Source organism: Anarrhichthys ocellatus, unplaced genomic scaffold (genome assembly GCF_004355925.1).
Source record: "Anarrhichthys ocellatus isolate YVR2014 unplaced genomic scaffold, GSC_Weel_1.0 scaffold46, whole genome shotgun sequence".
Classification (NCBI taxonomy): Eukaryota; Metazoa; Chordata; class Actinopteri; order Perciformes; family Anarhichadidae; genus Anarrhichthys; species Anarrhichthys ocellatus.
In genome coordinates, this window is record NW_022280076.1 from 802,228 (window position 1) to 829,375 (window position 27,148).

Consider the following 27,148-nt stretch of genomic DNA (forward strand, 5'->3'; position numbering starts at 1 on the left):
TACAGTACATAGGCATTCTTCATTAAGGGGATTTAATAATAGATGTCGTATTGCCAACAGGCTGAGTACTGATTGATTTTTTCCTGCACTTTGTCAATACTGCTCTAAAAGACATTTCAAAAAGTGACACAAATCCAAATGAGTCAGTCCCTCCGAATGATGAGCGTATGTTATGCTAATGAGGCCGCTATGGATCTACAGAGAGATGCACCATGGGATATTCTCCAGAGAGAATGCTTCCTAAATAGCTCCAGAGCAACAAGAAAGAGAAAGCGGAGGGGTAGCGGGCCTAAAAATGGAACAGAAGCGTTCATTTAAATTTGATGAAAGCCGTGGATGTTTTCAGAACTTTGAAAATCGCTTGATGTACAGTGCATGAGCTCAATCTCAGAGGCAGCAGGCGGAGCACTGAGCAGTGTGCAGCAATGTATCACGCGGGCATATTTTCTCAACACGTGCCACAAAGCATTGTAGATTTACCAGTTTCCTGAACCTCTTTTGCAGCGGTTTAGGAGAATGCTGTACAGATACAGATGATGCACCATTATCATTTAAGTTTGCTCAAAGTGAATTCACAACATTGAGCTCACGGAGCATTGTTGTTCTAGCTTCCCAAAAGGACACTGAATCAATAATTTGTCCTGGATGCATTGCCGGCGAAGGAGCAGACTGCCCGCCTGCCTGGCTGTAATGTGTCAAATGGGCAGATTCTTCCATTCCCCTTCTCCTCCGAGGTTCAGCATTACTGGATGCCTGAGAGCACTTTAGTAATAAAGCCGTTTAAAGTTCGAACTGAGGAAGCTTCATGTGCATTATTCAAGCCGCTCCGTTGTCGGCTGCACACAGCTCATATCTAGACTGACGACAACCTTCGCAGGATAAGGAGTTGCAGTTCCGAAATGTAACGTACTATTAGTTTAAAGAAGTTTTTAATCGAAATTTGGATACCAGACATGAATTCAATACTAACAAATATCATTTGATTATGTTAATGCTCTGCAACGTCTAAGTGAAATAGCATGAGTAAGATTGTTATTGTAATTCTCACAACCAGAGAGCATCCTCTTGATGTAATAACATTACTGGAATCCAAGTCATAGACAGACGTGGATCAATTTTGAGTGTTTCAGCTTTCAAGTTTTCACTCCACAGATGGACTGCATATTTTGTCAGGAGTCTGTTATTTGATGATTCTTTCATGAAACAGTTCCCCTCCGAGCTTACTGACTTTGTCTGCATGGATCACTCTAAAATAGAACAGACTGCGTCTCTGTCTTTGTTTTATATTGAACAGTTTTCAAACACGTTGTTTTTATAATGCAGAGCGCTTATCTAAGGAGTCAAGTCTTAAGATATCTCCTTAAAGAAATTAATGTTGTGTCATTTCTGCACCAAGCTTCTCTCCTCTCCTCTCCCTGTGACAAAGCTCAATGTAACTGTGTTCTTCCCTGTTCAGATGGCTACCCCAGGGAGGAGATTATTTACAAGTGGAAAAGAAGCTCAGTTGAGGTCGGGGACATTCGCTCCTGGAGGCTCTACCAGTTCTCCTTCGTGGGCCTGAGGAACACCTCTGAGATTGTCAGGACTGTCTCTGGTAAGAAAATAATCTATACTTGTTTCTAACAAGCAGCTTCTTCAAAAAAATGTATTTAAAAATTAAAAAAAATCATTCTTCAATACTCGTTCTTTGCCAGTGGCACATTGCTTGTGTGGTAGAAATGATTTCTTGATCTGTGGGTGCTGCGTGACACAACATTCATGTCGGGCATGATATATTTAATCTGATGGAGGCAGGAGCATGCAGGCAGCATCACCGTAATGTGATGATATGCTGAAATTTTATTCACAGAAATATGAGAGGCATTATTATTATTATTATTATAATCAGGCTTAACACATGCATGCCAGTGACTCTAAACACGTTATGAAGTAAAGTCGATGTCTCTCTGACTCTCTCAAAATTGCCATTCCTCTTCCAAGTCTGATCTGTAAACAATCACTGTTGATTGACATGACTCTTGATGTTTTATCCACTTTTAGTTCACACTTCTTCAAGTTAAATCCATTATGGCTACCTACTGCATATATCACTACCCTGTGGGATGTATTGTTCTTACAATACATCCCCTTTCCAGTTTTGTGCACAAGTTAAAGTTTTGATATGACTTGTCTTGACTATCTTTCCTTATGGTAATCCTTATGGTAATCTTATGGTACGTACCTTATGGTCCAATTGTGTTACTATTCCACATGTGTGATGACTGATCGTCTTAGTTTTGTAGCCACTTCTGTCATTATTAAGAGTGTGGACTTGCAATTAGGATGTTATACAATAAAATTATTCAAATATATTACATTCATATCTTATATTCTGCTCCATTTTCTACAGATACAATAACTGAAGAACCAATGTCAAGAAAGCAATGCACTATAAGAATAAGTTACAAAAGTTATGATACATTTTAGATGCCAAGATGTTATTTGCAAAATAGAAACACTGTCAGTAAAAATTGCTCATTTATTTTCAATGCATACGTTTCTGACTTTTCTGCTATTCTAGTCAAATATCCTTCACGGCATGCTCTAACAAGGGTGGGTGGGGTTAAATAATGTGGTGCCTTTGAAATAACACACAGAGAGGGACAATGTGCATCATTCATTATGTTGTATACTTGCTGGATTCCATTCCGAATGAATGCAGGAATATGAATTCTTGCTTGAGGAAAAACAGCTGCTTTTCCCTGACAGTATTGATGTTTTAGAAGAGGGCTACTGTGTCTGCATCCATGCTTGTTTGTTTATGTTTATACTCATGAGATATCGGTATGTAATGTATGTAATACTCTGCAAGGAATTGTTTGGGCTTGGAGGAGCTGACAACGGACATTCAAAATAAGGGTCTATTTTATATGTACAAGTAATATATCCCCTCAAGAATTCTACTGTTTGATCGCTTCGAAAGAAATACTGCCATTTCCGCATTTATTGGCTTAAACTTGGACATTTTGAGATGACAAAGAAAGAAAGGCTTTTTCCCTATAAACACCAATGTAAAAAGTTTTTTTTTTTTTTTTTTAATTCTCCAACTCAATCTCCTTTTTATGAGATAGTCAATTCATCCTAGTCTTTCTGTTATGCGAGTATTGATCAGGGGGAATGGATGTTTTTTGGCCTTACTCCATCCCTTTAGAATGTGCTACAGGCTGGAAGGTTACAGAAAGTAAAGTCATTGTTTCAGACATGTGACAGAAGAGTCGTTATTCTCGCTTTCATTTGCAGCTCAGCATCTAATCATTTAGTATGCTGCTTACCTTTCACAATAAAAGCCAAGTCTGCCTTGTGAGAAGCACGTACTTTAGCTACACAAAGAGAAGAAAACAACTGTTTACAGTTTTGAGTTTGATCACAGTACAATTTTGATACGTACCCACTCTAAAGATACAGGAAGATGATGCGTTGGCCTCTGCAATATAGTTTATTATTCCAAGTGTTTCAACAGAAATAGTCACTTCACACACATTTAGCCCTGGTTACACTTGTCTTTTTAATGCGACTGCACTCGCACACACAGTAGCCGTGGGAATAACTGAATTCAGCCAGTCGTTCTGTAATTCGCCACAGTTGAACAGAATGTCACTGACGCATAGTGCTAACACACACACCCTTGCACAGTGCATGTGCGTTGTAAAACCCTGGTGCAAGTTGATTTAAAAAATGTTGTTTTGTTTTTTAAAAACATGCTTTTACATTTTCCTTCTGTTTCAATCACAACATGTTCAAGTGACAACATGAAAAGGCTATCTGTGTGGGAGGATGAGCTGTAGTGGAGAATTTGCAGCGTCCTCTGACTCTCCCTCTATCTGATCTGGTTTGTTGTTTCCACAAACAGCCATCTGGTCTCTTGTCAGAGCAGAGAACCTTGGCTGTGGCGGAGAGACCTCTTGTCTCATTTTGCAGTCAGTTTGGGTATCTGACCTGCTTCAAGACTCACGAACACAACATCTGTCTCAAAAAGCCGTCAGTTGGGGCCTTTATAATTACCCCCGTCATCTCAAGTACTTTGCGAGTAGCACTCCTGAAAGGTATGCTGAACATGTAGAAATATTCCATAACATGCTGTATCATCAGCAGCTACTTTTGTACATTTTAATTGCAAACAAACATTATTAAAAACATAGTTCCTGGGGATCAAGATCTTTTCAAACTAAATGCTTATTAACACTATTGCATTTATTTGTTCTTCAGTAAATTCATTCAAAATCCTCTTTTACCGTTTTCAATTTCATCTTTTCTTCTGGTATTACCGATCAAATATACATAAATATCTTAAATTACCTACATATGGCTTTGTTTCCTTATTTTCGGGCTTCTGCTTTCTGGGAAATGTACAAAAAAATGTTTTGTTTTTATATAAAGGACAAACACTAATCATCTTTTCGGTTGTTGTTAAATTGACTTAGGATAAAGCTGCTGTGTCGACTTCTGCATTCGCACTGAAGGAGTCTTGTTAGCGGGGGGCCTGTAGATAGAGTAGGGAGAATGTCCTTCCACCAGACAGCCCTGGGCTCAGGCACTCATCTGATGGTGTGTACAATACTGCGTTGTCCACTAGCCAGACACTGAATCCCTCTCAGAGAAGGGTTCTTTGTCCGGCATGGAAGGTTTTAGTTGGTTACAGATATTCTTTTTTTTTTTTAAATCTTATTTTTCACAGTATTCCAGTCCAACCACTCTCAGCAAAACTGAATTGAAATGGGTCAGGTGAGGTAACAGAGGGACGTATAATGCTAAGCTAAGCAGACAAGCAGGCAGTGTGAATTGGCCGTATCCCGGCAATGAAGGCTGTAGCAAATAGTCAGAGGAAGAGATTCCTTCTCATTCTGTGAGACAAGCCAGCCTCTCCCAGGCTCAACTTGAACAAAAACACTACTCCCGCATTAATGTGTCTGTACTCGTATTCTCTGAGTATCTTTTCTTTTTTTTTTTTAAATAAAAAGTGATGCATGATTAAAGAACGATTGAGTGATATTGTAATTAAAGGGGGTTGGGGCGTTGACATGCCATCTGCTGCTCTCATCCAGTTGTGTTGTAGCTGTTTGTAAAGGCTCTTTTTGGGGGGGGGGGGGGTTCTCTTCCTTCTCACAGCCAGTGTCCAAAGACTTGGTCTCTCAGCATGTCACTTCACATCAGAGCCGCCTCTACTGCCTGGAAGCTTATACCTGCATTTACAAACACAGACACACACATACACACATTTGGATGCACGTACACAATCTCATAAAAAACAAAAAAAGAAACATTCACTGCTGCTTGTGACAAGCAAGGACCCTTGAAAGGACGCCAGTGGACAGAATAGAGAGAAAAAGAGATGCAGACAATGTTGAAGGTAGGACAGCCAAGGCACTAGATGCACTGAGTTAACCCCTCAGTGGCTGGGTTAAGCTTGATGCTGGGAGCTGTGTTCTCACCCATCTGCCAGGCTGGAGTTCAGGGATGAGCATCATAGAGAAGACAAGGACAGAGAGAAAAAGAAAGATAACGCAGGAGTGGAAAAATCATAGAGGGGTGACAGGAATAAAATGGAAAGGGATGGTAGTTGTGGCATTTATTGGTCCTGCAAAGGGAAATTGCAAAACAGAATCCATTTTGCCAGTTTACAGAGGTCAAGTGTGTCAGGACTGCAGACGTGTGTGAACTTACCGCAGCTTTATATAAACTTGTACTCCAATTGGATTATTGGTAGTTTTTTGCAAGCAAATAACCAGAACATTATAAATGATCAGTGATCACTATAAGCGGATGACTATTATGACTGAATTTTTTTATTTGTCTGTATTTCTCATGCGGAGAAGACTACACTGAGGAACACCGAGTTTCTTTGCTGCATCTCAATGGCTTGTTTTTGGCAGTTTGTCATAAGCTTTGAGGAGACTTAGTTTTTCGTTGCGATAAAATTATTTTCTTTGTCCCGCCATGATTTCAAAGTGGCGCGCAGCGTCAGCCTCAGGTAGCCAGCCGGAAGCAGATGGCAAGGTATCATTGGAGTTTATTAAACAAAAAAAAAGAATTTCAGTAGACTCAAAATTAAAACTCTTACTGGAATTATTTAAACCCCATTTTGTTTCGGACAGACTCTGCCCCAAGCTTTTTGATCCATATACTTGGGTGGTGCATTTACATTAACTATCAAGCACTACCACAGGGATCTCTCTGAGGATGTTAACTATCTTCCCAGCACATTAGTGGAACAGCTTAGAAAAGCACTGCTTAGATTACAAAGAAGCTTTTCCTTTCCAGCATAAAGGGAATCAATGCCATTGCTGTCTTTCTTTATTGTTTCGTTACTAGCCTCACTTGCAGTGGATTGTGTAAGGGTTCAAACAGGACTTGTGCTTAATTTGTTGCTTCAGCTGAGCACAGATGTATGCTATGTGCATCAGCCAGCAGTACATACAGTATGTGTGTGTTTGACAGTATTCAGAGTGCTTTGGTCTGCGCCTGTGTCCATGAATTAATGCATGCTTCTGTGTCCATTTGCCTGCATGCACATTTCAGTCCGTGCTCTCCACTGGATACAAGTCTTTTATTTATTTTTTTACGTATTGAAAGCTATTCTTAGAGTGACCTTCCAAAAGCCATGCCGTGCTGCCCTGTTGTCTCTGTGCGGCCGCCTGTGTGATTCAGTTTGAGTGGAGAACGCCCAGGGATACATCAGTGGCCCTCTTCAGATTACGGAGCTCCACAGTTTGCAGATGATTCGTTGATGGGGCAAATCTGGAGGCATTGTGGTTGAAAGGAAGTGGCCCAGCGAGAGGAGGACAGTCAGCCAAACAAACACATGAACGCCCATGCACTCGGTATATACACTATATATATATATATAAACACACTCACTCTCTGACACGCCAAAGGATTTCCCTTATAGCTTGGGAGAGTGCATCTTTAGGCCCTGTGCTGCAAATGGGGAACTAGACTATAATTGAATCCTCGGCTACACTAAACACACTCTCGCACACGACTAGAATAGATGCAGTTCTGCTACAGCACAATTTCCTCCATCTTCCTTCTTGATATCGCATCTGGGTCCATATATTTTATAGAGGGTCAAGATGAAAAGCATTGGGTCCTTGGATAACATTTCAGTGTTGTGTCAGGAGTATGAAATGATTACTTGGGTTTCCATCAATGTTGTTATGTGTTACTATTGCACTGCCAAATCAAAACAGCTGTTCTCTTAAAGAAATCAGCTTACAAGAGAGGTGGAACAGACGTGTGGCAATATTGTCTTGGTGTCGGGAGGTTTGTGAAATCCCCCAGTGGTGGTGTGGTAACGGGCACACCACATATGAGTTCAATAGCTGAAATTCAAAGCAAATTAAAGGGAAAATGTTGTTAAATTTCTCGAAACACAATGATGCCACCGAGGCAAGGATGCTCGTCACCACCTGCCTGGTTTAATCAAGAGAAGATGGAGGGAGACAAAAAGCAATAAAAACAAAATGCCAATAACTTCTTTTTTTTATTATTTCTGAGACATTGCATCCCTGATCAAATCAAACATGTGAAAGCTCAAGCATATTGTGCGAAATTATTCAATTTTCAAATGCATACATGGTCTTGATGAGTAACACATTCTCGGAATGATTCACAAAAATGTAAAAGGAGATGCCATATGAGATTTAGTAATGTGCAGATGCATACAGAGCAGAAAATGTTCAAATATTACTCTCCATTCATGTTTATGTCAAATATTGTAGTAATGCTCTGTTGTGAATGATACAATTCAAGCATGTACTGCACCATGTACTTCACCTATACAACAGAAACTGTCAGTCTTAATGAGCTTGTTAAAAATCCCTTTATTTTTAGAAAGTAATAAATCAGACATATAATGAAAATACTACACAGGTGGTGCAGAATACGTCACCCGTGATTTTGTGCTGTAAATGAAAACCGCAAATCAAAGGAATAAAATGTTGCAGTTTTTTTTATCAGATGACAATCTTTGCTGAAGGAAAAAGGTTAAGAAGCACGCTGAAACCATCCTCTGTTGCTATAATAGCTGTTCTCTCTCTCTCTCTCTCTCTCTCTCTCTCTCTCTCTCTCTCTCTCTCTCTCGTGTGTGTGTTCTCCCTCTTGCTTCTGGGTGATAGTTGTGATGGGCAGGAGTGGGAGGCAAAATGCTCTGACTCAGCCAGAATCCTACTTTTGTGAAGTTAAATACCAATTTACACTCCTCCCCATTCCTTCTCCCATCTTCCACACACACACACATCCTCACCCGCCCCATACACTAACAGTATTCACATTTACACGGGTCTGCTCTTTACAATCCTCCTTCTTCTCCCTTCTTCTCTGCTCACTCTTGCAAAAGAGATGATTTTTATTTAGCTGCCCATGTATTCATGTGTCCTAATTTTTTACAACCTCCCCCTCGTCTCTCCCTCTCTCTTTTTCTCTTTCTCTCCCTCTCTCTTTCTTTCTCTTTTCCTCTCTTTCTCTTTCTCTTTCTCTGTGTGTGTGTGTCTAATAAGCTAGTAATTAAAACCTGAAAACAGAGAATGGTAATATGCCATAGGAGAAGAGATTGCTTTGGGAAAGTGGCGGTGGCAAGTAGACGTGAAAAAGAAGAGATGAAGGGAAAAGAAGCGAATGTTCAGCCAATACCAAAACAGGTCAAAGCTGTTTATGTCTTTCTTGACTTCTGCTGGTGCAGCTGTCATTTTGAAACATCACTTTTACTTCATGGTGTGAAGCACTGAAGGGGTTGATGGGGTTGGACTTGGATTTTGACGAGGGTAGAGCGAGAGACTTTGTACGCCTGCAGGTGCAGGAAGGGAAATAGTCACACATACACACTGTAATTTTTAAGAGATGTGCCGAATGGGGTACTTTTGAAATCCTACATTCGACCAGCTATTACTACAGCCTAAATGTAGTTTATACATCTACTGCTCGCATCTGCATGCACACACAAAATTAACTTTAACTGTCTCTTCTTGGTACCCTGTTGACACAGACAGAGCTGGTTTAGAGGCTAGATGCGTTCAAAGTTGATGCCACTCTGTGGAGCAATTGCTCCTGGGCCAAAACCTCATTGCTCAATTAACTGCTGTAAAGTTTGGTCCTAGATGTTCTTCTCACTCAGCTTATTGGCCTTGCGTAATTCTGCATCCCAAGGTTTCTAAGTAATTAGCTATAAGAAATGAGGAGAGGGTTGTGGAACATCTTGTGTCTGGCTGGTTAATACATGGCATGAGCATAAATCTCACACTTGCAATAAAAGCAAAATGAGTTTCCCATGAATTATAATGACACTGTGCAGCACATCACCTGGAGTCTAGGGAAGCACTAAATACAGTTTAAAAAATAGAACTTAGAATCGATAATATATTATATCGCTGCATATTTATGCTAATACTTGTCAGAGATACTATATTGTATCAGAGGCCTGTTTCCAGTAAGTCTCGTAAATGCTAGAGTAACATTTAATCCCATGTCATCTAAGCTTGGACTTGGACATGTGTTACCTTCAATGAAGCTGTTCATGAATCTGTATGAGGCAATGCATTGTTAATATTAATGCTGGATAGCGAGGATCATGTATGACGTTCAGCACAAAGTGAACATTTGCATATGAGGCTTACTGCACTGAAAATATCAATTTCTTAAAGTTGGCACATGTTTTTCTGGGAGTGCTGTTTTGGCAAAGCGTTGTGATTATCGAGGTACTTAAAAGTAAATGTTACTTAGTGTGAGTAAGCACAGGCATAAATCAGTGCTATAGTTTTGGGCAATTCATTCAGTGTGTTGAATATGATTCATTCGATTTCAAAGCTTGAAACCAGGGATCCAGAACTCTCATCTGTAACAGCACTTACTTAGCTTATACAGTGTTTGTCTGGGCTCATCCATCGAAGTAAAACGAAATCACATTGTTGCTATTGTGAAGATCAATACATGGTGCAATTAGGACGGAAAAATTCAAGATATCCTGTAATAGTGAGTCTTTTTTATTTATCACTGAGCACACAATATGATTCATTAAAGAAGACATTCCAGTAAGATGAGATATAGTGAATGTCAACTGATTCCCCTCAAAAACACCCAATCAATGCAAAGTGACCTAAATCTTCACAGCTCAATAAGATCATATTGTTGAACAGTAAAATGTTCTGAGACATCATATCATCACATAACAAAGTGTATACTCTGTTGTTTGAGTTCTTGTGTGTGGGAATTCTTGCCTGTGGGAGGTACTTGTAGATTGTTCTGGTCAGTATCCTGCAGCAGGTGTGTCGAGTAGAACAATGGAAGCTAAAATGTAAAATTACTCGAGTTGAATCACTCTTGTGTTATATCACTTAAAAATATATATTCATACGGTGCAAGATATTACTGAGAACAATGGCAAATATTGTCCATCCATTTCCTCCTGAGTGCATGTCTGAACTTGTACAGTCATACGTCCGTCCGTCTTTGGTTTCAGGTTGTCCATTATATTTTCACACAAATCCTAGCTGAACGGATCCCCGCACCAATAGGACCTCCGGAAAGCTTTTCGTCTTGTGTGCTCATGTCTGGTTTTCTTTCACTGCGTCACACACTGCGTCTCATTCTCTCCTCGCTTTATATTTAGTTTGAATTGCAGCTCATCTGTCCTTTTTTTTTAAAGAAGTCTAGCCATCAGTGTCGTGACTGAAGAAGAATAAGTCTTGTCACCTGGCCAAAATAGTTCAAACAGGAGGTCAGACTAAAAATAATTAATAAAAAGGTGAAATATTAAATATGGGGAGAAAGAAGAGTGACAGTTTAATTTTTAGAAGTTGGAGCTTATGTAACAAGTGTGAATTGCATCTCTCCTCAGTGTGTGACTGTGAATAAGAAATGATGAAGCCATTTTTAGACGAGGTAAGCTGAAACATGGATAACGCACTGAGAGAGAAGTTGAATGTGTTGGCCTGTGTTTTCATCATATGACGTAATAAACTCACTAATGCAGTTGTCTCATCTTATCTGTAGAGAAGTAAAACGGTGTAGGCGAGGATAAGAAGTAAACAAGATGTTTGTTTGTGACCTGGAATAAGCTGTAGCTCCAGAAAGGGTGGCATCTTTTAAGATGGTAGCGGAGGGAATAACTGCCCCATGGTCTGTGTGGTAAATGCTTTTGTGGTGAATAGATTGATTACACATTTGTGTGGTAATACGCACCACTAAATCACAGTCACATCTGGGCCACAAGGTGGCAACAGCCCAACCCTCCCCCTGCATAGATATACTAACTTTTAAACATGCTTTCCTAACTTTTCCACTTCAAATAATGGTAAGGAAAACCAATTTGGCAGATTCTCACTATGAGTCATGAATCCTATAAACAGCGTTGCTCTCAATAATGTGAGAGCTATTAGTGTGTCGTAGAGAGGGATATTCATTGGTCTCTGTCACATTCAACACAATATTAACAACAAGGCAATCAAACTCTGCAGACTCCTGTCTGGTGTTTAATCATGCTGTTCTGTTCCCGCAGTCACTCACCACGACAATGCTGTGCTTTTTTTTTTTTTTTGTGCCGCGACATCATCTTGCCACCCGCTGTAGGGCAGGAATAGCTGCAGTAGCCTGCGGAGGCAAAATGCAAAACCATAGTAACTAGCATAACATAGCTTAAGAGGTTAATCACTGGCATATAGCTTCTAGTCATGTCATAGGTAGTGGTGAGTTAACATTCCCTGTAAGTATTGTTGACCCTGGCAAACAGCCGTGGCATAACCCTGGTCATTAGCAAAGCTCCCGGCTTTCTCACCAACACACACGCACATGCACACGTGCACAATAGCATCCGCTGTCACCCCTGATTTGGTTGACCCTTGACAGGAGAGGAGCTCGGCATGACAGCCTGTCAGCGGCCCTGCCATGTGTCTGGCTCGTCTCCCTTCATTGGATGGCCAGCATGTGCCTCAGGTCTCCCCCGCCCATCCATATCCACACCAATTTACAGCCTGGCTGCCAGCAGAACCATATTCTCATGTGACAGTTTTTTTTTTTTTTTTTTTTTGTTCCCTGGTCAGCAATCCTGAATTACCATGTTTCATTCCCATGAATTCCCCTGTGGCTGTTCTGCAATAATGCACAGCCACATTTGGATCAACATTCACTCTCGCAGGTTCAATACTCTCCCGTCAAATAGAGAATGTTGTAACGATATCTGTATTCTAATAATAATAATAAAACATCCACTTTTTGTGTGTATTTCCACCTCAGTAGAAGGCGCATACTGTAACAATAATCTTCTCGTTTCCTCTGCTTTGCTCTGCTCTGTTGTGTGTGTGTGTGTGTGTGTGTGTGTGTCTAAATTCTGTTGAGTGCGTTGTCTCTGCGGCTTTTAACAACAAAGTAACACAATTCTGATGAATGATCATCCCCGCCAAGTTTTTATTGCTTTTTTTGTAGATTACATCAGCTTGTAGTAAATCGCTTTTGCCGAGGAAATGTGTGATCCTAATGAAAATACTTCAAACCATATCTTAATGCAAACAATAGATTTGAGCTGTTGTCTGCATAGTTGATTTTTCACACAGCTGTCATCAGCATTTTTCATTCATGAAATATAAAGGGCTTGAATTAGTGATGTAATTACAGCGAAAAGATGATAGGATTGTTGAAATTTTAAGTTTTGGTAATAGAGAGGCAAAGAAAAGAGGCCAAACGGGAGGCCTCGACAGAGATCTGATCTCTGACTGTGCTTTTTGTTACTGAGGGAAATCAGCACATGCAGTTGATTATGAAAGACTTAGGACTGCAGCTGCCTGTAGACCACAGGAGATGTGGGTGTCGTTGGATACATGCGAAAGGCTGTGAGATCATAGCACCATGTATGACATCTTCTTTATATTCATTGTTGATCTAAAGAAGGTCAATTTGACCTCAGCGGTAACACCCTTGAAAAAAGAGAGCTTTTATATAGACCCTGTGAAGATGGCGTGTGAACACTCCTGTGAACACGCCCTCATCTGCTGGCGTTGACAGATGGGGTGTTCTAGCTAAGGTTAGTTTGAGGGCTCGCGTTAGGATGAATGCAGGCACGAAGGCTTGGATGCTTTGATATCACAGCTGCAGTCGTATGTGAAATAAACGGACCTTTCATCCCACACACAGGCGTTGAGTGCGTGCAAGTGTGAGCCACCATCTAACTTGCCATACAGCACTTTAAAGTGCAACTTGAACAAAATGTACACATTTGAAATAAATTCAAGTGTTTGGCCTCTCTTAGTGGTGCATTGTTTTCGTTGCCTGATATCAGGAAATGGTTTTACGCTATATTCGAATTATGAGCGCCCCTGCTAAAATTTCACACGATCAAAATACTCTCTCGTAACACCTAGTCTTACCCTGTCGTCCATGGTTGCCCATCACCCAAAAGCAGTCAACCTTAGGGAAAAGGGGAAACACTGTCTTGGCAATGCACATTAACACATTTTGTAGACTTGTTTTACAAACACAAACATATGCTATGGGAATAATTTAAAAAAAATCGAAGAATCAGATAAGAATTAAACAAGTTAAGATTGACTCAAGCAGGCATTCAAATATAAATAAACAACATCTAACATGTCCGCAGTCCACTAATTGTTTTGGGATTGTTTATCTTGAGCACTAAACTATTTGCTCCCCATTCGGTAATGTTGTGAAATGAGAGCCAGACACTTAAACCAGGGACGGAACTGGAAAGCCTTTCGTATTGAGTGGAATCAGGAAGTCATTAACAAACTGATGCATTACAGAGTCATAATGGCAGGCAGGCTGATACAGATATATCAGCCTGCCAGAATGGAGGGCATCGGTCGATAACAACTCCTCAAAGTGTCTTCCTGGCAAGTGCTGTGCCCCGTAATGAAACTAGCAAAGAGATGCATAAGCCAGGAGGGTCTTTCGCCAGCCGACCTCACCCCTGTGGTGGCAATCCCATTATCATTAAGTGTCCGAAGAATTATGAAGGAGGCTTCATGTTGCTGACCGAGCTGAAATAAGTGTATTAACCGGCAGTTTCTCAGCTGTCAGGGGTCTCGGTTTTAGGCCCCTGCTAATGTAATGTTAATAAAAAAAAACAAAATAGTGGGCTGTGGGACCCCCGAGAGCAGCCTTCATGTATCTCCCGTACTCCTACAAACCGAGGCGGCGCACTGTAATATACCGTGCACCTGCCTGCATCAGCAGAAAACACACATGGTGAGATGAACAGTTATGGTTGTGCTGCTGAGGTTATTGCACTTGGTTTATTTAATGGTGCTATCAATGGCTGGGTGAACAGAGGTGCATTGTGGGATGAATCTCACAGACTTGGTCCCTGTCCAGACACTAAGTGGACTTACACACACACACACACACACTCACACACACACACACAGAGTGCATATCTTCGCAGAAATAACGCACACACATCTCGTTCCCTCATTGTTTCTCATTAACACACAAATGCCCAGATGTTGGCTGTTTTTCAATAAACTGCAGTATGTGTTGTGCGCATGAGGGAAATTATTAGCCAGCTGTTCAATCCCCAGCTGCAGAGAATATTCAATTTGCTGTGGGTACCTAAACACACACACACACACACACAAACACACACTGTAGATACATGGCTGAGAGAGAGAGTAGTTTTGTGCCCTGCATGTTACAAGCCATAGCGAGAGGCCAGGGGAGGTTTCCGACACCGGTAACAATCTGATGTTAATCAATTAGCAGACAACTGACTGAGCTGGAGGCCAGCAGTGAACTGCCATTAAACCCAGGGAAACTGACAGACAGGTACACGGTTAGACCGCTCAAGAGGACAGTAACTGTTGGCAAGCATTGCTGCATAGTCCGGCTGGCAGGAATGCTGCTGGAGTATTTGTGTGATGAATTTGTTCTTGTACATGCCTGTCTTCCTGTTTGGTCCTGGTTTAATTCACTCTTTTTGCAAAGGTGATAGAAGCCCATTGTGTGTGCGTGTGTGGTGCAAGAGGGTGCACGCACGTGTGCGTCCGTGCTTAGCATGCATTTTGAACAGGCAGGCCAGATGATCCATATTGTCAGGGTCAGGCCTATCTGGGCTCAGCTAACCTCAACCTCTTAACACCTAACATCTGCTGGGGTCAGACAGCCGGCCAGCCCAGGGATGGCTCATCATCAGCTGGACGCTAGTGTTCATGGTCCAGCTAACTACTGGCAAGAGATGAGGGTTTGTTTGAGTGTGTGTGTGTGTGTGTGTGTGTGTGTGTGTGTGTGTGTGTGTGTGTGTGTTTGTGTGTGTGTCTCCAAGCAAGTCTGGCTCTAGCTCTCTGAAACTCCGTTTCATGTTAGATCTCCACTTGCCTTGGGCAAACATGCTGTGAAGATTTTGGTTACACAACATTACATATTGATCAGCCCATGACTTATCAGTTTGTTTAATCCATGCTTGGTGTTTCTGTGTTAACAACCTAAGATAATACCTACTAATACTTGAACCATACTTTTTTAAACATCACTGCAGGGCGCGGTTCGATTATTTTGTCCTTGTCTTCTGGGATGGATGTGAAAATCAATACTCAAGACTAATCACTTTGCATTTTTTATACTATAGTAATAAAGTACATGCTATCCCATATAGACACTTTACATCCCGTATATTTTGTCACACATTCCACATGCCCTTACTCTTATCCGTCCTTTCTTATTTTTCTCTCTCCAGGAGACTATGTGGTGCTGACCGTCTTCTTTGACCTGAGCAGGAGAATGGGCTACTTTACCATTCAGACCTACATCCCATGCACCCTGATTGTTGTCCTCTCCTGGGTCTCATTCTGGATCAACAAGGATGCTGTACCTGCAAGGACATCATTAGGTAAACGGAAAAAAGAAAGTCATTTCTGCCGCAAGGTTTTTACCAATTGCTGTACATGCTGAAATCAGTTATAAAAAAGAAAAAAGGTCACTTAGCAAAAATGTAGCTTTTATTTTCTTTTAGACCCCACATCCCTCTCCTCTGTAACTGCTCATGAAGCCTTGACAATTCCTTTGCTGTAGTTCATTTTTATAATCATTCCACTTGGCCCAAACACACATATATGCTTCAGTTATACCAGTGTGCTTCATTAGCGGGCCTTAATTACTCTCTGCTGTGAAACACATCAAAAACCCTGTGGTGGTCACACACCACCTCAAACTGAAAAGCAATCTGCCTAAGCTTCCTCTTTCCTGCCTTTCTCTCCTTTCCTTTTTTCTTTCCCTCACCATCCTTCCTCCTCCTCTTTTCCCCTCTGAGACAGGGCAGCTGCTTACAAATCTAGTTCGTCTTGATTAGAAAAGCCTATCCTGGCACATATGTTTTCATACATGCCTTAATGAGGCATTAATTATGCAATGCAGCAGGGAAAGTGCAGAGATGCAGCCTCAGCAAAATAAGAATGCAGGTGGCCTCCTAACCGAATGCAATAAGGAGACACGCAAGGAAAAAAGAGGGCAAGAGCGAGGATTTCAAGGAAATTTATCAGCTTTTGAACTTGCCCTCGGCATCCATTGGACATCTTCAGAAGTTCACTCATGATGGAGTTGCGTACATATTCCTTAGTCAGCTTTCCTTTTGGCCCCTTAAGGCTCTAACTCCTGACCTCAAGTCAATGTGATGGGATGATTAGCGAGCATAATTTAATGTGAAACAATCCCTGCAGGACGAAACCCTCTTTCTACCTCACTAGCATCGTTACTTTGCCCATCATTAATCTGTCTAAAAATAGGTTATTTGGTTTTCCCCCCTGCTTATGCAGCTCCAGCCATGATTTGCAGTCTAAATAATAACACTTCTAATTCCCAGCTAAAATTGTACCAAGAGTCAAATATTTTAATTTCAGTTGAAAGATGATGCAGAAGGTACAGGAAGCCAGGTGGTTAGGAGGCGGATTAATGCAGATGACATAATTCCTAATCCTTCAATGACATCCAGAAATATATCAATTCACTTGCAATACTGCGATGTTATTCTAGACTTACAATGATGTCTTTCTGTCGGCAATAACTTTAAACACAAATCATCTCCTATGTACAAGGCGGTACTCTTGGTAGTACGAGGGTTGTGATGTTGCTATTGATAATAATGTTATATCAGTGTACTTATAAACGCATTTCTTTATCATGTGTCATCACCTCGCCTCCATCTACATTACATCATCGTTAGAGATAGAGGGAGTGCGAAAAGGGGGAGAGGGTTACCAGATGGCGGATAAAAGAATGCTCTACGTCAGTGTGATGGTCAATGGCGGCTAAACCGTAAACTATGTGGATCAAGGGGACAGTAAAACAGCTGCTCACTCCGTCCTTATAGGCGTCTAACTGCAAGAGCTTGCTATTAAACAGCAAACACTAATCCTCTTTAATTCATATATATATATATATATATATATATATACTGTGTATATATATATATATTACTGTTAAGTCACAGTTTGTTATTGTTCAGCGAAATAAACCTCCAGCATTACATTAGAAAATAAAATACCAGAAAATAAATATCTCACCTTACATCATATGAATATGATATTATGCATCTCCGTGAAAATTTGAATTACACTGTAATTCTCCAGTGACTTTTCTTTTCTCCCCTTGGCATGTGCGTTTCTAAATTGGAAATGTACATCATACGCAGCACTTGGCTATAAGTTTTGAGTGTTTTAATGCATTGAAAAAGAACTGCTTCTCATCTGTGAACATTATTAAAAACCTCCACTCCTTTGATCTCCACTTGGACCTTTGCTCGTTTCAGCTTCCCTCCAACTGCGAAACTATTTTGGGGAGAATAACCTTTTGGTGACAAATGCAATACTATCTTATCAACTCTTCTTTATACACCTGAAGAAATGTCTGAATAAAACTGTGAGCAGCATGCGGATCATGTTCAACTTCATGACAGATTTACGAGCACATTAAATACGGCGAGATGATTGTATTCATGATATAACTAGAATTGTGGAGCATTTTTAGATGGAATAAGAATTCAGAGTGTAAAAATGATGCATTCCTTTGAGCTCTATGTGGCAGTGCAAAAAAGTACAGAAACTGAACTTACACATTTCTATTTTGTTGTGATTTAGAGCAGATCTAATTTTCTGTCTTCCCTCCAATCACATTACCAGGAATCACCACTGTGCTGACCATGACCACGCTGAGTACTATTGCCAGGAAATCCCTTCCAAAGGTTTCCTATGTGACTGCCATGGACCTGTTTGTGTCAGTCTGCTTCATCTTCGTCTTCGCCGCACTTATAGAGTACGGCACGCTGCACTACTTTGTCAGCAACAGGAAGCCGAGCGCCAAAAAGGACAAGAAGAGGAGAAACCCGGTGAGCGTCTCTCTGAAACTAATTACAGTGATGTTTTGTTTTTTGTTTTTTTATGAGGACACTTTATTGAGGTTTCAGTAAAGTTCTGTATGTAAGTTCTGACCAGGAACGTTTGCTCAATTTCTCAATGTAGCTACAAACATTCTTTTATTTATTTACTTATATACTATATCTTTATGTAATATCTTTAGAGCGTTTACATTATCTTTTTATTTAGGTGAAATGTCAATTTCTCTCACTGTCCCTGCCCCACAGTATTACACTTCAGGGAGTAAGTCTTGGGAAAAAAAGCTAAACACTGCATTTCTAAGGGAGCATCTTCCAAGGGGCCGCCACACAAACTAATCAATGAGCGAGGGGTGCCGCTAAAACCTTTTTCTAATCCGCCACATATCTGTTACAGTTGTAATTTAGACCCATGTCACATGACAGGAGAATTGCAGTCATGTGATGTGAGCCTTAAATCTCTCAAGAGATCATGGCAGCTTGGTTTGAAGGGACATGATTTCTCATGATTTCTCTATGAGCACTTATGGAGCCGAGAACATTTCCTCTCAACAGCGAGACGAGCACTTAATCAGCTAGAATAGAAATTTTGCATGAAACAAGTGATTAGTAGACAAATTAACAACTTGAATTTTTCTTCGTCAAAGAATTGTTGTTTAACTGATATCCATCTTTGTGGTCATGTCATTTTTTTTAGGTGGGTGGGATTAGATTTGAAAGATATTAAACCTCTCCACTAAGTTTACTGTGCTTGGGTGAACAGGAGTGTTGAAGTGGAACTTTGGGAAAGTGAGGCGCTCTAGTTTCAGCCTCTGTAACTAATGTTTCTAACTGTCTCGTGGATGAATGAATGACTAATGAAGTGGAAGGTGCCACGCCAGTTTGCCATCTCAGAGGGGCTTTTCTCTAGGTTCTCTGCATGACTTGCCAAGATATAGGAAGGAGAAAGTATGCAAGAAAACGAGGTCTTTGACTGAAATTCATTTGGTATTCATGAATTGTTAAAAAGCATGGAAAGAATAGGAAATCGAGGAAATATAAATAAAGAACTTCAAAAGTGTATCTTACTTATAAGCTGTGTTGGTTCCTTGTGATCTTCTTCATAAGATGCAGAGGGATTTTCAACATCAGATGTCCTCCTGTCATTTTATTTTGTTTCTTCTAGATTACCGTCATACATTATCACAAGGTGTATTATTACATATAGACTTAATCTCTCCAGTGTGGCATCTGTGACATCTTTCCTAAGGTGATGCTGGCATAAGAATCGTGTGAAATACATGTATCCCACCATGCATCTCCCCCTCTGTATGTTCATAACATGTATGTCTCTCTCCAGTATAATTCTCCTCTTTCCATTTTGAGTTAGCCAGTAGAGTGATTGTAAATTTCACACATTATCTTGTGTTTTTTTGTTCTCTGTTTACATGTATTCTTTGTTTTTCTTTGTTACTCTCTTTCAATTCCACATATTCTGTGTTTCCTGTCTGGACAAAAGCTCCTCCGGCTCTTTTCCTCAAAGGTATATTGCCTGTGTCTGACTGCATGCGTCTGCTACATTTTGGCTCTTTGAGCCCCCAGCACCTCACTGCTTTTCTGTCTGTTCTACAGCAGATATGCCTCTCTTTATTCCCTCTGTATCTACCTGCATTCCTACTGTACTCATCAGTTAACAAATAGGTATCAGAGATAACATTAAAAAGGGGCGCTCTGCAGTGCACAGTGTGGAGGCAGCCAGCCAGACGTACTTATGGAGTTTTTCAAATTAAAATAAGCATCCCACACGTCCCCTGTCCAGAGGAATATAACAGTCCAGGCCCTGCGTGGACTCATTCTGGCTCCCTCTGTCCTGTTTCACTCCTTGTTGTTGTAACCACAGTGATCTAGCAGTAGCTGCAATAGTTTCCTGTTCCTTCCCTTCTCCTGCCAGTAAAGTGTGTGTTGTTGGGCTTCTCAACCTGACTCTTCCTACAGAGTCAGCAGAGCCTTAACAGACTGAAACAGACAACCCCTGCACGGTTAGGTCTAATTAGAGATGGAGGTCCGTTCAGAAGATTAACACATGCCAATCTTTAAACACACAAAAAATGCATCCAGGGTGGGTGGGAGCTAGCAAAGATCTGAATCTAGTCTTACACACAATTCAAGACAAAAAAATCTTCTTTTACACATAGTGGTCCACATCAATATGTTATTGGGAGCAATCACTGTACGGTCAGATCGATTAGATTTTCAGCCTACACATGGGTCTAAATGTACTGCTGAAGAATCCACCTTTATTTGTACACAACCATCAAGTATTCAATTTAAGTCAGATAACCGAGGGATCCTCCAGCAATGATCCTTAATGATTCTGCCTGTTGTCTTCTCTCAGAGGTTGTCTAATTTCAGCCAGTTAAAGTTGCCAATGCCACCGTGTTGTTTCTTTGTCGTTGTTTTTAATTTATTTTTTGCTAACACCAGCACAGCCCATCTTGACCAGGTCATGTGGCAGGATGCTGTTAATGCTCCTTCTGCTTGAGCTTCCACTGCGCTTCCTCCAGTGCAACCAATCCCCTTTGAGAACTGAGTCATAACCTATTCTGCTAATCGCCTCATGACCTCAACATGCATTAATACGGACAAAAATGGCGAAACTAACTCATATGTTGTTTTGTTTGTGGTTATGTATCGTTTTCAAAGGGACCACAGGTTTGTGCACTAGTGCTGGGCAAGACGAGAAGTTGTAGGGAATGAATAGTTCAATCAAGTTTAAGTATTTTTAGGCTTGTTTGAGAATGCATGCTAACAGATAATTATATTTTGCAACTAAAACTGCATTGACCAATTTCTTTTTTTTTTGTAGCAAGCTGTAGATGCATTAAAATGGGGCCAAAAACATTCATGGAGACAGAGTATTTACGGTTTTGTGATCTATGTTGCAATTTAAAAAAGAACAAATCAACATAGAGCATAAATACGTGATGTAAAACATAGTTGGAGTGCCGGTACAATCGTTTATAGAATATTATTCCTATGTCATAAAGGTATTTCTTTGAGGGAAAGTGGTGATGTGAAATTCTTAGAAGTTGAACTTTTGCTCAATGCACTGTGTCATTTTTAAATGATGAGCTTGACACTCTAGTTTATCAGCAAGGTCAAGGAACCTCTGCCAAAGGGGGTGGGGGGCATTTATCCTGCCAAACAGCCAGAATTCCAATTTGTGCGAAGGTGGCATGGTATTTCAAGATAAAAGCTGATGAAAGCAGTCTGTTTGAATGCTAATTGTCTCCCTTTAGAATGACAGGCCACAGACTTACTGATGTCCTATTTTAGGAACAAATAAAAGGCATATGCCCTCCAGTGGTGAGCACAATTTGAAAAGGAGGTTTGTTTCAACCCATTTAGTGACAGAAAGAGTGGGCTGGAGAAATATTGAGCTGTGTACCGCACATCTGCCACCACATGCTCCTCCCTAAGCTAAGCTTAATGATGTATCATAAGCCAGTTACTACCTATCTTATAAATGCATTTCAGAAAGAAATGCTTACAACATCCATACAGGTCCAAATTATGACATTTTGTTGAGTCACAGGGCATTCGAAACATTTTAAAGAAGTGCTTAGAACATGTGACTCACAGTCATCTGCTTGCTACAGCATTTTCACTGCATTTTTAAAGGTTCTCTATACGATATTTAGAACATTAATATGGCATCAAACAACTATTCGTATGTAAAGATATAGTAATGTCTATCTGAGCAGAGAGTAAAGTCGTGCTCTTCTTTGTGTGTTGTATTCCGGGCTACTCTGAGCTCTGTTTACATAGCTGCACGTGCCTTTTAGTGCATGTTAGTGCATGTGAGCGTGCCCCGCTGGTTAACTCGCGGCCGCCGCTTTACATTCTACTCGTACGGCAGTTCTAGACGATAACGTCGTCCTGGACGCGTTACGCCCACCTCCCGTTCCCCCTCAGGTTAACACCGTTATCTCTGTCATCACTGTTGATGTTGTTTGCACTTTTAGTGCTCTTAGCACCATTAGCTGCGAGCTGCAGGCTCAGCCGTCGAGGAACTAGATATGCTCTGAATTTCGTATTGACCTTTTAAATGTTGTGCAATAATGCATAGTAAAAACAGAATTAGGCATTATCCAGCCCCAGCTTTAAAAAGTATAGCTGCTAAGTAAAGCAATATGGACTACTGTACTAAAAATATTATGGCTGCTTCAGCCGCCAGCCCAAAAGTGTAATTTGCATCATAGATTCCACAGGGATGACTGACCCGTTGCTCCTATAAGCCTCACTAATTACAACTACAGGTGGTAGTTATGGCTGAATTAGTATTTTCTGACATTGAAAGGGTCCATTGGCAAATTGAGGGTGCAAATTACATTTTGCTGACTAATGACAGAAATTGAAGCGGGAGACAAGAAATGGCAGCTCAAATTAGGTCCCCTGTTATGTCAGGGAGTTCTCAATTACGGCACTCTGGGGCTCCGACAGCTAACTGTGTCATTTTGTCCTGTTAAAAGCAGACACCCACGGTAGACATCCGTCCACGCTCGGCCACAGCCATTCAGATGAACAACGCCACGCACATGCAGGAGCGAGACGAAGAGTATGGTTATGAGTGTCTGGACGGGAAGGACTGCACCAGCTTCTTCTGCTGTTTCGAGGACTGCCGCTCCGGAGCCTGGCGGCACGGCAGGTTGCACATCCGTGTCGCCAAAATAGACTCATATGCGCGCATCTTCTTCCCCACTGCATTTGGTCTCTTCAACCTGGTCTACTGGGTCTCCTATCTCTATCTCTAGGCCTGGGTGGGTTTCCAGCCTCATCATATAGCTCATGTCATTCTACATATGCTCTGTGCCAGCAAGTGACATTGCGAAGGAGGGGACCCACTGAAATACCCACTGATTTGATTTAAAGCATTTCCTTTAATTTCTTAGTTTTAATCTCTTGAGATGTTAGCTTTATTATTTGAGAACTTTAACAGACATTGCAAATATTGTAGCATTACATTTAACTGGTATGAGGAGGTTTGTAAATGTGTTGTGAAATCATTGATTGTGTAAGCAATTAAGAGGATTCACAAGGTTGGGTTTTTTCTGGTTTTATGATATGATTTTGGACATTTTATTTTGGAATTCCTCCTCCATTTCTTCACAATGGGTCTTCTACTAATTGCTTTATTTTAAGACAAATGCATCCCTTCCATAGAAAACAATTGACATGAATAGCAATTCAGATCACATCAAACGCTTGAAAAAAAAAGAGAAAATGTATATCTTATCATTCCTTTTCACTTTAATTTTTCACTTAAAATATTAAAACACACAATCTGAAGCACTTTAATAGAGCTATGTTTGACTGTGATGCTAATCTAAGTAATTCATTTAAGTATTGGCACAATTAAACATTGCATTTTTCATGTGTGGTCAGAGACGGAGAGACGATGCTATTTATGAAAAATGCTCAACTGTACAGACGCTGTATATAGTTTACTATTACATAGTGGTTTACATTTATTGCATGCACCTTTCAGGCCACAAATCAACATATTTTATGGTCTTCTGTTGTTGGCTATAGAAAAAAAAATAAAAAATGAGCACTGTTGATTAACATTTAAGATTTAATTAAACTATTTTCTAGAAAAATAGGAAAATGGAATGATAAAAATGTGCCCGGTTTATCCTCTTCAGTTGAGGAATCATCTTTGCATACAAGGTAGGAGGATCAGCCCAGAATTTCAGGCCAGACAACTGGTTTAATTATTTTCCTCACAGCTATTAGCTTACAGTATAGACAACACTGACCTCTCATCCTCCCCTACATTTGCTGTTAAGAGTGTGCATTTACATAATGACACACTTCTGTTGTATTTTGGTTATGCAAGAGAAACTGTACTAAAACAAGTAATGTTTTATTTTAAAATCATTGTTTGCCCTTTACATTCCCAGAGTGAAAGCTGCAACAGTGTAATCATTGTGTGAGTTTCAAACGTATCTACACTTTAATGTGAATGTCGATACAGACAGCTGTTGGGTATTTTGAAATCCCTGCAGTGGGACAGGATTCATTCTATGTGTCATTCTTCTAAGTTGAGCAACAAAACAAAACGAAAAAATATGAATTTATATCAAATAAACTAAAGAACTTAATCCAAGTACAAAAAAGTATCTTCTTAATTTGAGAAGAGATGTGTAAACTTTATTATCAAGCATCTCATGTCCTATCTGTTTCAGGAGAAACACTTTGAGAATGTAAATTGTTACATCGTGAGGAAATTGATTCACTGGCTCGACATAATTTCATTATTTTTTGTATTTTCTTTGAAATTTTCCCTATAAAATTAGCTTGAATGCCATAATATGTGAAGCGAGCGGCTCACACAGTGAAAGCATCTGAATTGTAAATGTTATGTATGATAACATGTAACGCACATGAATTACAACCACTTACAGATTACAATTTTGATAGACACCAGTATGCAACAAATGGAGACAGTGCTTCAGTATCATTTGTAAACTCAAAAGGAGTGGGTGTACATCACATTGTTTATGTAAATAAATTATGAACAGAAGAAAACACTCGTCCTGCCCTTGGGATTTTGTATAAGGGTATATATTTTGTAATTTCAGCATTGTTACAATATATCATCATACAGTATATTAGACTTATTGTATTATGCTGAACTGACCATGTAGAATACTTTGGGGTTATGGGGTATTTATTTATTTATTCATTAATGGTATTTATTTATTTATTTTATTTGAAACAAAGTATTTCATGTTTATATAGCCCCTAAAAAGAAACACAGAATGCTGTCATTTATATCAAAGATACATTTTTGTTTGATGTGTCAATGGAGCTTGAGCTTATTTATCTTGTGTTTTCTATGTTGTGATCGATGTACACTACTCTCACAAAGGCCTGTCAAAATGTTATATCTGTTGAATTTGTGAGTTGCAACATTACCTTTTTTTGCAGCTTCTGAGTAGTAGACTATTTTCAGGGGGGGGGGGAGAAACACAAAAAACAGTTCCCAAGCCACCAGAAGAAGAAGAACATTTGCTTGTCGAAGTGACTATTGATTATATCCATATATTTGTTTTCCACCTCCGCAAGGTTTTCATCGGTCTTGGTATTTGCCATCTTTAATAAAGCATCAATGATGATATTAACATATGCATTTACCAGATTATCTCATATTTCCTGAAGTTCTTTCCCTTTCGTATTTAATGATGGCCCTGTTGTTTCCCGAAGCTGCCACTTAGTAGTCCGTCTTCAGTGTGCACATACTCTTATCTCTGACATCTTTAGGGACGTAGGTGTGTCAATAGCGATGTAGAATGGTCATCATCAGTGTTCTGTAGTTTAAAGTGCCAAACTGACACACATGCAATAGAGAATATCAAACCATAATATCATTTGTGAATCCACTTTTACTGCCTTATAGTAAAAACATATGCTAAAAGTGCGTGTTTCCTTGAAGGAAATGCTATGCAGCAAAAGTTGGCCACATCCTATTTCCTCAGACATTTTTCTTTTTTTGTATGTTGTTTTGTTTGTTATTGATATGGTACTGATCCAAAAGCATCAGGACAATTGTTTGAATGTAGACCAGACCAATAAAAAAACAATCATTATATCACGGCTAACACAAAGACATTTCTGATTCTGACTTTATCAGGATGCTGGGTTTGTAAATAACCAAGCATGTCTTGTGTTTGGATAACAGTGTGCAAAAAACAAACATACTCTATGGCATTTTATTATTTCCATGATGGTAAGAGCTTGTTTATAATTTTTCTTGTGCACTCTACTGTAAATTCCGAGCTATAAAGGCATATGGGAGATACAATTTATTCAGTGGTGTGCATGTTGGATATGTTTTCACAATTGGGACTAATTCAAGCACCGTTTCATCTGGTCTCAGTCCTTTTGCCTGCATTGACATGGACGTTTATTATGCCGTGCTTATTTTTGACAAGGTGATTTTATTTATTTTGGGACACACAAATGAGACACATTATGTGAACCGCACATGTAGATATTTTCTATTGTTATGTATTTTGTCAAACAGATGGAAACAAAATAATACACACTGGAATTACGGAGCTCAAAAGGTATCCAAGAACAAAATTTATTTCATATGATCCTCATACATACATTATGTTAGTTGTTTGTCATCTATGTATATTGAGTATTGTAAAAAAAAAAAAAAAGGGGGGCACTGATCAATTCTGTTATGGTCTGCATTATATACTATACATGTACTGGAAAAAATCCTTTTCATAAGGGAATGGCACATAGCTGTGGAATTTTACAATAAAATGATTGCATTTATCACTGGCATAGGTTCATCATTATTATGTATTCCTGTATGTGTACTTGTGGTTGTAATATTTCATTGCTATGCTATATTTTTAATATATATGCGTTACCATGAACAGACAAGCAAGGATAATTCCTACATTAAAATTCATACTTGAGTAAAAGTATAGTTATAATTGCATACAGTTTGGGAGTTTGGTCCAATGGCTCCAAAAGTGGGGGTTGGGATCCTTCCAAAGTGTCACTGTGGAGGCATGAGATGATTAATGTGGGAGGGAAGAAGACATGCATTTCTTAAGAAATATTGTATAATTTTACCTTATGAGGCCTAGCACAGGTGTTTAAATAAAACAATGCGTGACGTTTAGAGGGGATGTTGAAAGTGTGTCTTTCAGATTGCTTAGCAGCAGACTTTTCCGGCACAATTAGACACAAACATCAGTTTGTAAGGAAAACTGGTTGTGAAGCAAT

The 27,148-nt window shown here is 39.9% G+C and overlaps 1 protein-coding gene across 2 annotated transcripts in view; it reads left to right on the forward strand.

The window, feature by feature from the left end:
• gabrg2 (gamma-aminobutyric acid type A receptor subunit gamma2) overlaps window positions 1–26,835 on the forward strand; it is a 45,626-nt gene extending 18,791 nt beyond the window's left edge. The window contains exons 6-10 of one of the 2 annotated variants that reach the window (XM_031869091.1): window positions 1,457–1,594; window positions 15,710–15,862; window positions 18,147–18,352; window positions 19,857–19,880; window positions 22,870–26,835. In XM_031869091.1, the coding sequence (XP_031724951.1) occupies window positions 1,457–1,594; window positions 15,710–15,862; window positions 18,147–18,352; window positions 19,857–19,880; window positions 22,870–23,151 (803 nt within the window). In that variant the 3' untranslated portion in view covers window positions 23,152–26,835. The remainder of the gene's footprint in view (window positions 1–1,456; window positions 1,595–15,709; window positions 15,863–18,146; window positions 18,353–19,856; window positions 19,881–22,869) is intronic. The other variant, XM_031869092.1, reaches the window with a different exon arrangement.
• Window positions 26,836–27,148: the final 313 nt, after the last annotated feature.